The 14,895-nt window shown below is 50.7% G+C and overlaps 1 protein-coding gene across 1 annotated transcript; it reads right to left on the bottom strand.

The window, feature by feature from the left end:
• Positions 1–1,371: 1,371 nt before the first annotated feature.
• Positions 1,372–14,256, bottom strand: LOC149326114 (glycerophosphocholine phosphodiesterase GPCPD1-like). Its single transcript, XM_089564482.1, has 4 exons — positions 14,142–14,256; positions 12,322–12,506; positions 7,417–7,577; positions 1,372–1,555 (listed from the first exon to the last, which is right to left on the bottom strand). The coding sequence occupies exons 1-4, from the start codon at positions 14,254–14,256 to the stop codon at positions 1,372–1,374; spliced, it is 645 nt and encodes a 214-aa protein (XP_089420608.1).
• Positions 14,257–14,895: the final 639 nt, after the last annotated feature.

The raw sequence follows: 14,895 nt of genomic DNA, 5'->3' as shown, positions 1-14,895 counted from the left end.
AATAATCTTACTAACGCCCTCGAATTGGTTCAGAACCGCGCAACACGATTCATTCTATCTAATTATTCCTACCACTCAAGCATCTCAGCACTAAAAGCTCGAATCAACTTGCCCCCCCTAGCCTCGCGCCGTCAGATAGCACGTCTTAACCTTTTTCATAAATTTTTCCATTCTTTGCCTCTTGATAACCCCTACATAAAAAGAGCCCACCGCATCGCCCGCTTCAGCCACAGTAACGCAGTGTATCCCCTACAAGCCCATACTGTGACATTTCAGCAGTCATTTTTTTCAGCGTACTGCACGAGACCGGAATGACCTGCCCAGCAAAGTTGCCATTATCATCAACCCACTAGAATTCAAGCGGAGCATCGCCAACCTTTCATCTTAACATTTTTTACCATTGTTTGCCAGATACCGTCCACTCCCTCACGTAATGTCTCAACCGAGACCCTTTAGGAAATAAATAAATAGATAAATTCTATGGCAACAGGCTACAATTAAAGAAGTCACAGGTCAAGCTTTGCTCAAAGTCACTTACAGAGACATAGAATACACTTTCGCATGTGAAAGTTGTTGATACAATCTAAATATAATGTACTGCACTGAAGAATGTTTGCAATGGGTATTGCCTGCCAAAATTTATTTTTTTAAGAAAAGGTGCACTTGAAATGTGAACGAGCTACCTGATGCCACTCCTTGTGGTGGAGTTCAACGTCGTACACACTGTCTTAGAAGAACCAGACATCCAATCTAAAAGTTATGGACAGTATGCAGGTTCGGTGCACAGCAGTTTCTTCTTGGCAGTCAGTGTAACCACCGACGAACTTTTTGAGCCAAACTTGCACAGCGTCACACGTACAGACATAAAGCACCAAAAGCAACAAGTTGAATTCAAGCATCACCAGGTAGGTGGATGACAGCAGAATATTTCCCTGCACGCACCGACCTGCCTGCCTGCCTGACACATAACTAGCGAGTTAAGTACAGTCAAGAGCTCCAGCGTCTGGCAACATTTTGGACATGCCCCGTGACAGTCACACCAGCATTGCTTGGGCTGAAATACAACTTGGTATTGTTATTGCACATTTCCCACGAGCCCCAACAAACGCTGCGCAGGGGCACGCACTTTGGATATATGATGCTGCTTGAAAAGGAGGAGGAAGATAGCAGTTCTCTCGAGCATTCGTGTAGTCTCTGCACCGGCCTCTCACCCACCTCGCAAATGCAACGGGTCTGCCTTTCGTGGGCGACCATCACTGGTCCTGTTCGGTCTGCTCTGAAGCAGGTCAACCGAGCATGTGTGTCAGGCGTGTGACAGACAAAGGCTCTCTGCACAAGCAGTGCTGAACAGGATGCAAAACAATCCTCTCTCTACAAGGGGCACAGTTGGTGTGAGCCAGGATCCGCCCACGCTGCAGGGGGGCGGCCGGAGCCACACCGGTCTCGGGGCAGGGTCTCCCTGGAGCAGCAGCTGGCCACCTCGAGCAGACTCACCGTCGAACCAGAGGGAGCGAGGAACACACTCTCACTCTCCGCAGGACGCAGCACATCCAGCCTGCAGGACGGTTGTTCCAATTAAGGAGCAGGCAGTGTGGACGAATGCATCGACACTGGCAAAATGCACAGACGCCTGCTGAGACTGCATTTCATATCGAGTAATTTCTAACAATAATGATGCCGCTGCGCTCCAATCTCATCTTGACAAAATTTGATCATGGAGCCAAACTTCGTCAATCAGGCAATGCAAGTTAATAAGGATATTGTGTATACAGCCGACGACTGATTTTTTGGACTCTCTAGGAACCGCGAAAACGACCAAAAAATCGGGCAGTCCAGAAAATCACATTTCACTAAAAAAATCGCTAACTTATTACCAGTATGCCGGAGAAAGCGGCCACTTCTATTGCACACATTCTAAAGGTCCTCATGACTATATTTCTCCATGCGACATACTGTATAAACGCCTATAAGGGTCGCACTTTTTGTTCCAGATTCGAGGGCCAATTTTTGGGGTGCGGCCCATACACGCGATTTGCGAAACAATTTTTTTTTTAAAGTAAAAACACACCAATCAGGGAATGAACGGCATTTATTCTGCTCCCAATCGGCACTTGCCGAGTATTTCGACGTTGAGCTGGCGCTGTGCTCTGGTGCACGCTCATCCCAAAAGAAGCCGCGCAGCACGTTCGCTGTCAATGCGTAGCCGTTGTTCCGCACTTCCATCACATAAGAGAGCAGCTCTTCTTCCATTTCGGGAAACTCGCACGGCTTGCCTCGGAAAGCGGGCTTTTTGCAGCTTGTGTTTCTCAATGCATCCTTCTGGTTGCACCATCATCAGACGCACTCCTCGGCCGCGTTGAGTTTCCTGCCCGCTGCACGCTTGCGTGTTCGAGAGCTAACTCCTAGCCGTGCAGCTATTAAGGCACTTGCCCATCGTGCTAAAACTGCAAAGCTCGGCGGCAGCACGCGAAAGCTACAACCACCACAACAAAGGTGAGCACGCTAACGCGCCACAAAAACAACAAAAGGCTGAAGGTGGCGATGCTGATGTTGATGTGGATGGCGGGAGGTCGCGGCGGAGAAAAAAGTTTACGATGATGATGATGACGACGGCCTCGGGCACCATCCATGGACGGCACTTGGAAGCTCCTGTGCGCGTGCACGGCCACCTGGATCGGCGCGTGTGTGATCGAGGCGGCCGTGGCGCGTGCTTGGACTCCGCGAACAAGCGCTCCGCGATCAAGTGCACTTTGCTCGCAGCCGGAGCTGATAGCGGAAGCCACGGCGCGTGCATTTAGAAGGCTATCCCCACCTGGGTCGTGGAAAGTTCGGGTGCAGCCCTTACACGGATTTATTTTTTTTTAAACATTTCCTTCGGGAAAACGAGGTGCGGCCCATACACGCGTGCGGCCCTTACACGCGTTTATACGGTATTCTACGTTCAATTGTCACTCGCGGAGTATTTTGACTCTTGAGCTGGTGCTGTGCTCTGGTGCACGCTTGTTGAAGGATTTTGCGGGGTCGCAGCGGAGCACCAGACAGAGACGACCAGCGTGGCAGGCTTCTAGTTCCGAACTGCGCGTGCCGGGCGTGCGCTCCGAGCACGCGCTGTCGTTCTTTATTTTCTTTTGTCGCGGGAACGCCGATCTCAGCGCCTGCGCTTTATAGCGTCGCCGGGCGCTACAGGGCCCCCCGCCTAGACGGAACGTCGGAATGTACGTGCCGACGGGGCAGAGATGGAGTAGCCACGGCAGGCAAGCAGGCAGCTAGAGTAACAGTGTCCCCACGGGGTCGCTACAAGGTCCGGTAAGTTCAGGTCAGAGGCCGGGAAGAGCAGTCGGGTGGAGTGCGCCGGCTCAGGTGGACGAGCCTGGCTGCTGCGCAAGGGGCGAATGATGCAGGGTGCCCAGCTGACAACGGACATGGGAGCAGGGGAGGCCATGGTCGGGCCGTCACCGACTGTAGTGCTGCCCGCGGACACAAGTGTCGTCGGTGTGGGGACGTTGGAGCTGGTGTCGGTGGGAATCCGGCGCGCCGAGTACGTCGGCACAAGCGCTGGAGTGGGCGAAACGGCTCCGTGGCCTGACAGCAGCTGTGTTTTGACCATCGACATAGCGACGACAGCTGTGACGATGCCGGAGCAAGTTGCTGGGCTCAATGCCAGGTGCTTGGGCGAAGCGGGAGTGACAGTCCGGAGCGACTGGCCAGTGCTGATGCGCGTGTGGGCACGGTTGGCTGTAGGTGGCTGCCAGGAGGTTGTGGCAGTGACATGCCGTGGAGCTGAGACTGCTACGTCAGACGGCTGGCTGACAGCAACAGGCACAGCTGGTGGTTGGACAGTTGCTGCACTACTCGGTGTGGGTAGCTCGACCATTCGGTGCCGAGGGTGGCTCAAGTCAGGCACCAAAGCAGACGCTTGCTGCAGCGGTGTCGAGCTGCCAGGGTCAGAATCCGAGAAGCAGTTGATCGTACTGACGGCTTGGGGTGGGGCCTCTTGGGCAGGCGGTGTGGTCGCCAGGGTAGTGGGGCTGGTATGTGGCATATGCTGCGGTGGCGGCGGCACCCTCACAGCAGAGGTCTGCAGAGCTGTTGGCGGTAGTGACGAGGTAGATGGGGATGCCGGAAGCCTCGGCACGGCTGCTGCCGCAGAGTCGTCCTTGGCTGCAGGAGGCTCTGGCGACAACGCCACTGAAGCGCAAGGAGGCAGAGCCAGAGACGCGTGTACGATAGTAGTGGGAGAAGGACGCGAGGCGGAGCTCGTGCGGATCCCACCTGGTGTGGCGTCGAGAGAGACAGCCGGGCTGGAGACGCTGGACGGGAGTGGCGGCGATGCGGCGAGGGGCTGCTGAGGCGGGCCGGGTTCTGATGAAGGCTGCGTGGGCGCGAGCGAGGCCGGTGCAGGGCCAGAGGCTGGCGGCGGCGAAAACGGGTCCGCTGCGTCGTAGAGCGGCGGCGGAACGTAGTAGGCGCCGAAGTACGCCAAGACGGCCGCACGCAGCTCATCGTATGGCCGGCCGCCGAAAGCAGAGTAGGTGAGCCGACGCAGGAGGTCGGCCGGGAGGATGTCACAAAGGACTTCGTGTTTGAACGGCTGGATGGTGATGCCGTTCAGGTACATCGCAGCCTCCAGTTGGGCGAACCACCCGCCGACGCCTGCAGGCCGGAACGCCGGGTCGAAACTTGGGTGCTGCCAGTACGCCATGCTAGGACGCCGCTGGGTAGAAGGCACGGTTCGCCGGGTCACCACTGTTGAAGGTTTTGCGGGGTCGCAGCGGAGCACCAGACAGAGACGACCAGCGTGGCAGGCTTCTAGTTCCGAACTGCGCGTGCCGGGCGTGCGCTCCGAGCACGCGCTGTCGTTCTTTATTTTCTTTTGTCGCGGGAACGCCGATCTCAGCGCCTGCGCTTTATAGCGTCGCCGGGCGCTACACGCTCATCCCACAAGAAGCTGCGCAGCATGTCCGCTGTCAACGCGTAGCCGTTGTTTCGAAATTCCATCACATAGAGGAGCAGCTCTTCTTCCAGTTCGGGAAACTCGCACGGCTTGCGTTTCTCTTTTGGTTGCACGATAATCGGACGCACTTCTCGGCCACGTCGAATTTCCTGCCCGCCGCACGCTTACAGTGTTCGAGAGCTAACTCCCAGCCGTGTAGCCTAAGGTGCTTGCCCATTGCGCTAAAACTGCGAAGCTTGGCGGCAGCATGCAAAAGCCACAATCACAACTATTACAGTGAATGCGCTAACACGCCACAAAAGGCTGGAGCTAGCGATACCGATGCAGATGTGAATAGCGGAAAATCGCGGTGGAGAAAAAAGTTGACGGTGATGATGATGATCACGGCCTCGGGCGCCATCCATAGACGGAACTTGGAAGCTCCTGTGCGCGCGCATGGCCTCCGCGAACGGTGCGGCGCCAGAGCAGATTGCAGAGGCAACGGCGCGTGCTGTGGCTGCCGGAGCAGATCGCGGCGGCCAGTGCAATTAAGAAGCCCTTCAGACCCTAGCAAGTACAAGCAAGACGCAATGTGCTTCTCTCCAGCCACCCTGTGAGGGCAAAGTTCTGGAAAAATGGCCTATAAGAATCCCGAAGACGGGCCCTGGTGGATACACACCTGACAGCCAGTGCAAAGAATGTCAGTGAAACTGCGTTTGCAGAAAATTTAAGGGGCTCACACGCAATCTGTGAATTGACATTTTAGCCCTGCTTCTGGCGCTAGTGTTCATGTGACAACCGGAGAGAGGCTGCCTTCATCCAAGGAATACCCTCCCTTTTATGCCCCCAATTCAAGAGCACTTGGACAGTGTGCTGTGGGCAGCTGCATTTTAAGTGGTACACCACTACTGTGATCTGGATGGGAAGTAAACTTGCGCTCGAAAACAGCACGTTGGATGCATGCAGTCCCACACTACGATTGGTTATGTTACAAAGGGCCCGAGCTGTGTCATAAAAAAATTTGACAGGCGATCATACAATGTGAAGCGGCAATTTTGCACCAGGATTATTATTCTAAGCTTCTTTTCAAATTCACGTTCAATAGCAACCCTTTCATTGTGCATTCCTGATTTTGCGCTCCGTGGGGGCAGGGGGTTATTGCTCCATGCCTTCTCTCCATTTTCCTCTCGCACTTCTTCCCTCGATTCGACAGCAATAGCTCCATGAGAGTTGGTTCCTCTAATTGCCACTAGGGGCACTGTTGCAGCATGCCTCCTATTGAAGGTTAGAATTGCTGTTGAAGGTTAGAATTGTAGGAAACCGTACTGTGTTGGCAATTCTCATTAAGAATCGCCAACACAGTAAACAAAAAAAAAATAAAGAAGAAAAGCTGAGCATGGTGGCCCGCCCACCCGCCCGCCCATCCATCCATCCATGGAAACGAGGCCCATAGTGCCAACACTGCAAAGATTTGTGACAGCATAAGGGCATGCACCAAACTCCTTCGAATTTTCCCTCTCACGCAAAAAATCTCAAACATGCTATACATGAGGAAAGAACCCCACAAGTGCGAAAACATTTCCAAGTACCTCATCTCTAGTGGTGCATCATGTCCTTGGGCACCACAGGCACATCAAAATTGGCCCTGACGAGACATGTTGACTCAGTTCCAAGGAGAGCACAGTAGCTGTCACAACATGCCCAATTGTTTTTATAATTCTGTCGGCACAGCAGTCCCAAAGCCCCTCTACAGAGTTTTCTGCCGACCAGGTAAAGTAGTGTCAGCCTACCACTCCCCAACAGCATTTCCTCCTCACATAGCTGTCACGCGCCACGGTGGCTTACTGGTTGTGGAGCTCGGCTGCTGACCAGAAAGACGCCGGTTCGATCCAGGCTGCGGCGGTCAAATTTCGATGGAGGAGAAATTCTAGAGGCCAGTGCAATGTGCGCTGTCAGTTCGCGTTAAATAATCCCAGGTGGTTGAAAACCCCTATAATCCAAAAAAATTACACACAGCTTTCAGGCTTACGGTCTTGAACGGAAGTGCTGCCATATTGAATTCTTGGGGCGAGTCTGTCTGCGGCTGCGTTACAAAGCTGCGGGTTTCATCTATTGCTTACTGTGCACAAAACAAGGCAGACAGGCTGCTACAGGCCGAGAAACAGTGTAGCAACACTACAATAAAAGGTCTGCTGGAAAGTTCCCGAGGCGTGGATAGGAGGGGATACAAAATGGATGACTACTACTCGCGGAAACGGAAATAAGAACAGGCAGAGCAATATGTGAAAGCGGAAAAAAAGGCAGCAGTGGGCTTTAAGGATAGGCAGTACTTAAAAAAAGCATTGGTGTATCAGAGCGGCTTTATCCAGTGCAAGCTCAGTAGCTGGCATGCCCAACCATTGTCATAACTGATGCTGCAAGAAGAGCTGAGAGCAGGTGCAACATGAAAGCCCCTGCTGGAGCAGCCCCGAAGCAGCACTCACTTGTCATAGATGACTCCGTCCACGCCCTTGCGCTTGAGGCTGGTGATGGTCTCAGCATGGTTGTTGTCTTCGCCCCAGCAGAAGAGGATCAGCCTGTGCTCCTTCACAAAAGTGATGAGACTCGGCTCGCGCAGCAGCTCCTCCGTGTGCACGTTGATGCCCTGCAGCAAGCAGCCACAGCACCCTGGAGGAGAACTGTCGTCACGGGCCCAACTACACCCAGGCCAGGACAAAGGCCCCTCTGCCTCCAAAGAGATAACTATTGCCTTCCCCCTCGTATTGGGGCGGTGGCAAAATGCCACCTTGTGTAGCAAACTGAAGTGGACCTTTATTTGTTTTCTACTCGTTCCCCTCCCTTTTTTGCACTCTGAATCATGTTGTTTTTTTTTCTTCATTCAATGCTATTTGTCATATCCTAAGCTACATTACTTTGATTTCTGTGACTTTTTCCGTAATTTCTGCATTTTTCTTTGGCACCACCAATATGCCAGTCTTCTTTTGCTCGCCTCTACAGCTGATAACTTAACTTTGCTTTCGCAATCCCTAGAACCCAAACCTACTGAAAGGCTCACTATGTCCTCTCTGATACCCGGTTGTGTAGCTTTACACTCTACCAAAACATGTCTAATGTTTTCTACACTGCTCCTGCAGGCTATACTGATATCATCTCTCTGTTCACGTATAGTACTTGCTTTTGTACTGCCTGGTTCTCAGGGAAGCTGATCTAGCCTCCAATGGAAGGGTACTGCCTCTTCAGTTAACAGCACCACCTGCAGTCACTTTATCCCCACAAACTTCACAATCTCATCTGACTCTGCCACAGCCTGCTACGTTTGCCTTCCCTCGGAATACACTCCGTTACTCCAAGTGACGGCCAGTTATCTTCCGTTCGCATTACATGCCCCGCCCGTGCCCATTTCGCGTCCTGATTTTGACAACAATATCATTAACTTCGAGTTTGTTCTCCATCAAAACAGTGTTGTGTTACAAATACCAGTCTCTAAATGTGGTGCATCTCATCAGAGAATGCAACAGGCAATGTTTCCGGAGTTTGCCACTCAGAAATGGTTGCTCACTTGAACCGAGCTATAACAAGGTCGAAAGGCCCCGGTGATTACTTCGTTACAGCCGTAGCTTCATTATAGGCCGTGTTGAACGAGCTTCCAAAGTGAATCATCATTCCTTCGTTGTATCCAATATTTCCTTATAAACCATTCCGTTATGACGAGGTTCGACTGTGTTCTGGAATCTATCACTGCACAGTGGGCTCATCGAATGAAGATTACTGAAATCTGAACAGCCAGTTTATACAAACTGATGCTCAGAACCTGCCAAAATCGAGAGTATTTAAAAAAGACCCCCATTTACCGAACTCTGCAGAAAACAAATTTTCAGCCCCTTACAGAAGGAATTATCTAGAATAAGAGTCAACAGTTTACGAGGGTCTGCATACCATTGGGACCTACTGGGATTTTCCCTACATGGCATTAAAACTTTCAACTCAGTCAATATTTCAAAATACAGTCAACGACTGATTTTTCGGGCTCTCTAAGGAACGCGAAAATGTCCGGAAAATCAAATTTCGCCGAAAAACTCACTAACTTATTTCCAATATGCCTGAGGAAGGGACAGTAGTTATGTGCACATTCTGAAGCTCCTCATGATCAAATCTCGCCGTGTGTCACGTACACAGACGACGGGTGGCGGCCGCTTTCAGAATCTCTGCATACAACGGTCGCATTGCCTCTGGCATTTCATCAATGGACGCATGGTTCACGACGAAGTATAGACATGAAAGCGCCGCTGCAGGAACTGCACTTGCGCCCACAGTAAGAATGGCTCGGAATGACGAGAAGGCAAAGGTGGTGAAACAATAAGAACCAAAAAACGATCAAAGCAAGTTCTCCGTCGGCATTGGCCTTCGTAATTAGGCGTAACAACTAAAGCCAAAATCGGCACTGCAACTGACGATACGCACTCTGATGAGGTTTGCGTATAATGAGAGGTGTCTTTCCTGTCATCAAAATGCCAGATTTTAAGGCGAAAGCCTTTAATGTCTCATCGTTGTAAGCAGCAGTTGTCGACAGAAATGTCACGCTTTTCAGTTGGTCGAAACGATCGTGACATCACAGTGCGCCAATTTCAAACGGGGCCAATTGTACTTTGGCTAGTAACCAGGCAACCAATTGAAGGGATCGTATAGTGATGCTCCAAGTGGGACTGAGCTTAGCTAATTGCTTAATTTCTCAATTAGCCTAATTAACTTTTCAAGTCAGGCCATATAAATAAATAAAACCGAGTAAGAAATTGGTCGAGCTCGGGAATCGAACCCCAGTCTTCGGAGTGTGAGACGAGCATGCTATCCACTCCGCCATGCCAGCTCGATGGTTTGGGAAGAACTAAGGTGCGTCTAGTGAATACGGTGTCTTCGCTCACTCCCATCTTCCTCCCTTCGCTTCCGGCGAGGTTTAAGTGTCCACCGAGATATGAGAGACATACATTTCCTTTCCTCAAAAAACAATTTGCCGACGAGTGAGGCGTAGAACCGAATGGGCGATGGCATTCTATGGACTCCTGGAAGCGTTACAAGACGCTGTCGCGTTCCACTCTTAGAGGCGAAGCTTAACATCTTAACCACACATCAGTGACCACACTTTAGGTCAAAAAAGTGCCCTTCTGAATTTTGACGGGTGTCCACCGAGATATCTGAGACAGTTACTGCGTAATCTCCTTTCCTCGAATACAATTTTCATTTTCTTCATTACGAGCCATCTTTGTCTTTCTTCTTTCACTCACACTTCCTCCGTTCCTCGTGCGGCTCAGGTGTCCACCGAGATGACAGAGAATTACTGCGCCATTTCCTTTCCTCAAAAAGCGTTCAAAGGGCAAGGCATCGCGCCGAACGGGTGGTGGCGTTCCGTGGACTCCCTGGCAGCGCTACAACACGCTGTCGCGTTCCACTCGTCAAGACGAAGCTTAAGCGTCATTAATTAGCAGTTAACTAGTATTCAGGCACAAATCAGTAATTAACCATTAATTAGTGATTTGTCGTCACTTAGCAATTAGCACTCAATTACATGTGACGCCACCAGTGCCACAGAAGCAGTCAAAGTGGTGCGGAAAACGCTTTCGCCTCTACGCAGTCAAAGTGCCCCCTGAATTTTTTTATGGCTTTACAATACAAAAAACAGGGTTGTGGTGCATTCTGCTGTGGGCGCGCTCACCTCACTTTGAAATGCAACACCGTTTTCTTCCGCGCTTGCCGTCTCCGGAAAGCTGTATGCCACCCACACGCTTCACTGTTACCGCTTCCCGTAGTCAGAATCACAGGCTTCGCATAGATGAATTCCATGAACTGCAACTACTGTTCAAAGTCATGCTGAGGACATAGCCCCAAAACGGTACGAATTCGAAGCCACGCGGGTGCAATGTGCTGACTCGCGGAGAATATTGGCCCCACCATTTAAGAGGCTCTCTTTCATCTTGGATTTCATTTTGTCTGATCAAGTTTCCGAGCTACCATGCAATTTGAATTAATGAGGTTCTACTATACATATTGTGTGGCAGCTTGGGCACTGGTGGCAAGTATGAACGAAGTGCGAAAAACTGGGCAGTCAGTTGTGGCGCATCCAAAATTTCAGGCGCTCCTCTACATTGGCTTGATGGGCCATGTCGCGGTGCTGCAAAAAAAGTGCGAATAACCAAGCATGTCCGAAAAATAAGCGGTCCAAATTCTGAGTTGTCGACAGTATGCAAGTTCCAAAATGTGCGTCTGCTGTATCATGCATCTCAGTAATATACAGGATGTACAGTACAGTACATGTAAAAGATGTGTTATCAGGCACAAAGCTAACTGATACCCCCCCTGTCCAAGTTCTGAACCACACCACACTGCACACAGGCACCACCTGACAATGCACTCCTGGTTTTGAGACCAGCGCAGTGCGCCATGCACTGGTCTCGACACCAGCAGTACACAGTCAGGTGACGCCCACACGCAGTGTGGTGCAGTTCAGAAATGCAGTGAGGGGGGGGGGTATCAGTTACTTTTGGCTCCGATAGTACTTTTTGTGGTTTCGTGCCTTGCGGTCCAATGTGCCCACTTAACGTACCTGCCTCTTTCATATGCTTCGACGTATTACATGAATGCCTGTGAACAAAGCTTTCTCAGCAGTTGCTACTTTGACATGTTCAGCACCTATTGGCCGTCTGGATGCAGACATTTACAAGCAGTGGACTGTGAGATGTGAACAGCCATGGTAGGAGACATGCAGTCCTGTGTCTCATAACCTCCGCGGCATTTCAAACTGCACCAAGTTTTGAACACAATGCATAGGATGATGCACATGTAAAGTCGCCAAGATTTTGCCTAAATTAAATTCCACTGCACACAGTCACGCGCAGAAACAGAGCTTAAGCACAAAGTACTTTTCCTGGATTAATGTTTCATTGTTATTCACAAATCACTATTGTGGACAACTCGCTTCGTGGACAGCGTTGATTGGGAAACCAACGAGTGCGTATTGACTTACTACACTGGTAAAGCATCCCAAGCTTAACACTTCTGACAACAGTCTGCCCTCACCCCACCCTCATTTTGGCAAGACAGAGCACAATTTTAACAGCGCAAATCATTTTCCATCACCAGGGAGAGGAAAAAAAAGAGGTAAGAAGAAAGAAAATGTGCTCACATTACACCACCAGTATGCACAACTGGTTGATAGTAGGTACCTATTAAAATAGGACCAGCAGGACTGTTTCCCTTTTGTTAAAAATGAGTGAGAGAATTGGAATGCCATGTGCACCTCAAGCTGCTCCAGTGGGACTGAACTGGTGGGCACCTCCTGAGCCCTTCTTCTGACTGCAGTGCTACCCACCCGGAACTGCATGGGGCACTAAGCCGACCGCAGGGTCCACTGCCTCCAGCACGTGCTGCAGGGTGGGGAAGGGCTGGTTGTTTTCCCCATCATCCTCGTGGAAGTCGTAGGGGTGGCTCTCGTGCACCGAGGGGGACAGCTTCAGCCGCCGCAGCTGGGCCACCGTCAGGTCCTTGACCGCCAGCTGCAGCTTCTCTTCCTCCTGCACTTGCACTGCACCCCCACAGGTCAGCTCAGCTACCCGACAGGCCAAGGCATGTGGGCAACGTTTCCAGTCAGCAAAGTCTGCTTTCACTCTGGAGCTACTGACAACCTGCTCTGAAATTACTGCTTTCCAGTAGATCCAGCACTACGACTGAGGCTTCCCGTTTCCTGAGACTCTCCGATTCCGGAAACATTGCAAACTTACATATTTTTCGCAAAAGCGTTAGCAGCCACCATGCCTTTTTTTTTATGTCATTGCAGCTACAATGTTGCTATGGACATCAGTAGAAACAACAGTATTATGGAAAACATGAATTCTTATCCAATCGGCCATGTAACACAATGTGAGGGGAGAGTTCGAGAACTTGGGAAAAATTTATGAAATATTATTACGATTATAACGCAACCTCAAACTGTTCAGGCCAACCACAGTCGAGACCCCTTGCCCCAGATAAACGCAATGGCCATTAAACCATGGAAGAGCAGATATGTCGACGTTATTCAAGAGGCAGTGCTTCAGACGCACTTGCCCCAGTCAAGTGAAGCCGAGCCTCTGATGCTGTAATTCACGCAGCCTCCCCTGCAGCAGCAGCCGCCATCATCGCCACGGCGCCACTGCTCAGTGTTTCGAGTGGCCCAGTCCTGTGGCCGTTTGCCCTTTTCTGCCTTCTCTACTCAACTCTTTCGGGGCCTTCTCTTTCTCGACAACTTGCACCCCCTTCTGCTTCGCACTTCCTCGCCAGGTGCTTCGCCCCAAGGTCATTAACAAGCTGGCTTCTCCTAGCAGCATTCAAGCCTGTGGTGAGAGTCACTTAGGCTACACTGAAAAGGTCTCGAAAAAAAAAGAGAGAAAGAATTCACACTACATTCATATTTTGGTTCTGAATCTCAGAATCTCATGATTTCTTCAGTTCTCAATTCGCGAAATTTCAGTTCTCAGTTGCCCCGAAAGACGAGGACGAAAAGATTCCATCTTTTGCACTGTTGCTCCTAAGACTATTTGTAGACACGGCACTACACTTGATCTCACTAGTGTTTTGCAGCACTGTGAAAGGTCGAGCTCGTGCGTCCAATCAGGGCCAAGAGAGACAACAAACAGTTCCTCAAATATTTGAGCAGTGCTGAGACTTTTTTTTTATGCAATTACTGCAGTAATTGAAAACTAGTTCAAAGCACAACAAGCGTTTCATTCACTGGTGTTAATTTAGCTGAGGTGGTGTGCATGACCACAGCCCTGCTGCAAAGTGGTGTGTGTCCATTTGTGAACACAGCGGAGTCATCCTGCAGCTGGACACTGCTGCTCTTTCCTTCCCAGGGGTGTGGAGAAACAAGTTTTGCCTGACTGGCTCCGATCATCGCAACCTTCACAGTGCTGCGAGATGGAGCAAGGCTACACTATTCATGCAGTTTAGAAAATGTACAATGAAACCCGGGGCTTAACGGAAACCTGTCTGGTTGGGAATGCTACCGGCGGGAAAAGTGCCAAGCGTCAGCCAATCTTGCTAAAACAAAAGACGTTCCAGCCCCGCTACGGGGGCCCCCGCAGTGGGGCCGCAATGTCTAACCTTAACAGGACTGGTCCGTGCTCGACACTATCCCACCATGAAAACGTGGCACTGCTTGCAGCCCCTAACAAAACAGCACTGCGCTGTTGCGTGGGGCAGATGACGCGCACCTTCTTCATGCAGATGCAGATGTGGTAGTCGTGGTAAATGACGGGCACCTTGTCCTTGGAGAGCTGCACATCCAGTTCCACCATGTCTGCCCCCTGGACGGGGGGGGAAGGCTGCACTCATCTTGTGGTAAGGACAACTCAATGAAGCGGTTCATGACAATACTTAACACTGTGATGAATCTTTAAGCCTCAAGCCAGTCTTCATCTTTTTTGTCTTTTGGCACTGCCCGTAAATGCGGCCAGTGGTAACTATCTCAACTATAACTTATTACAAACTGCTAGCCCTCTTTAAGAGGCCGTTGCAGGGTTTGGGCGTAAAGATAGCGAAAACTTGGGACAAGAACGCAAGGTAAAAATTATGCGGTTTAATGTGCCAAAGCAACACATGGGCTATGAGGGATGTTGTAGTAGAGGGCTCCGAATTAATTTGAACCACCTGGGGTTCTTTATTGTGTGCCAAAAACCACATTGCACATGGGCGTTTTTGTACCTCAACTCCATTGAAATACGGCCGCAGTGACCGGGATCCAAGCCCTGGGACAATAACCTCTTCTGCCTACCCGGTGTTGAATACAGTTTTCAGTGTACCTTTGCACTGAGTGTGCCTTTGCGGTGTTCTCACGTGCACTTTCAAGCAGATGAAAGAGGTGGGAATAGCAGGTATAAGTGCCGACACAATGCAAAATATGAAGCCTGAATTTAAAGTCTTTTCTGAGAGAGGCT

The sequence above is a fragment of the Amblyomma mixtum genome, chromosome 10, assembly GCF_055824585.1.
Source record: "Amblyomma mixtum isolate Tamu chromosome 10, ASM5582458v1, whole genome shotgun sequence".
Taxonomy (NCBI): Eukaryota; Metazoa; Arthropoda; class Arachnida; order Ixodida; family Ixodidae; genus Amblyomma; species Amblyomma mixtum.
This window is presented reverse-complemented; position numbering and strand designations above follow the sequence as displayed.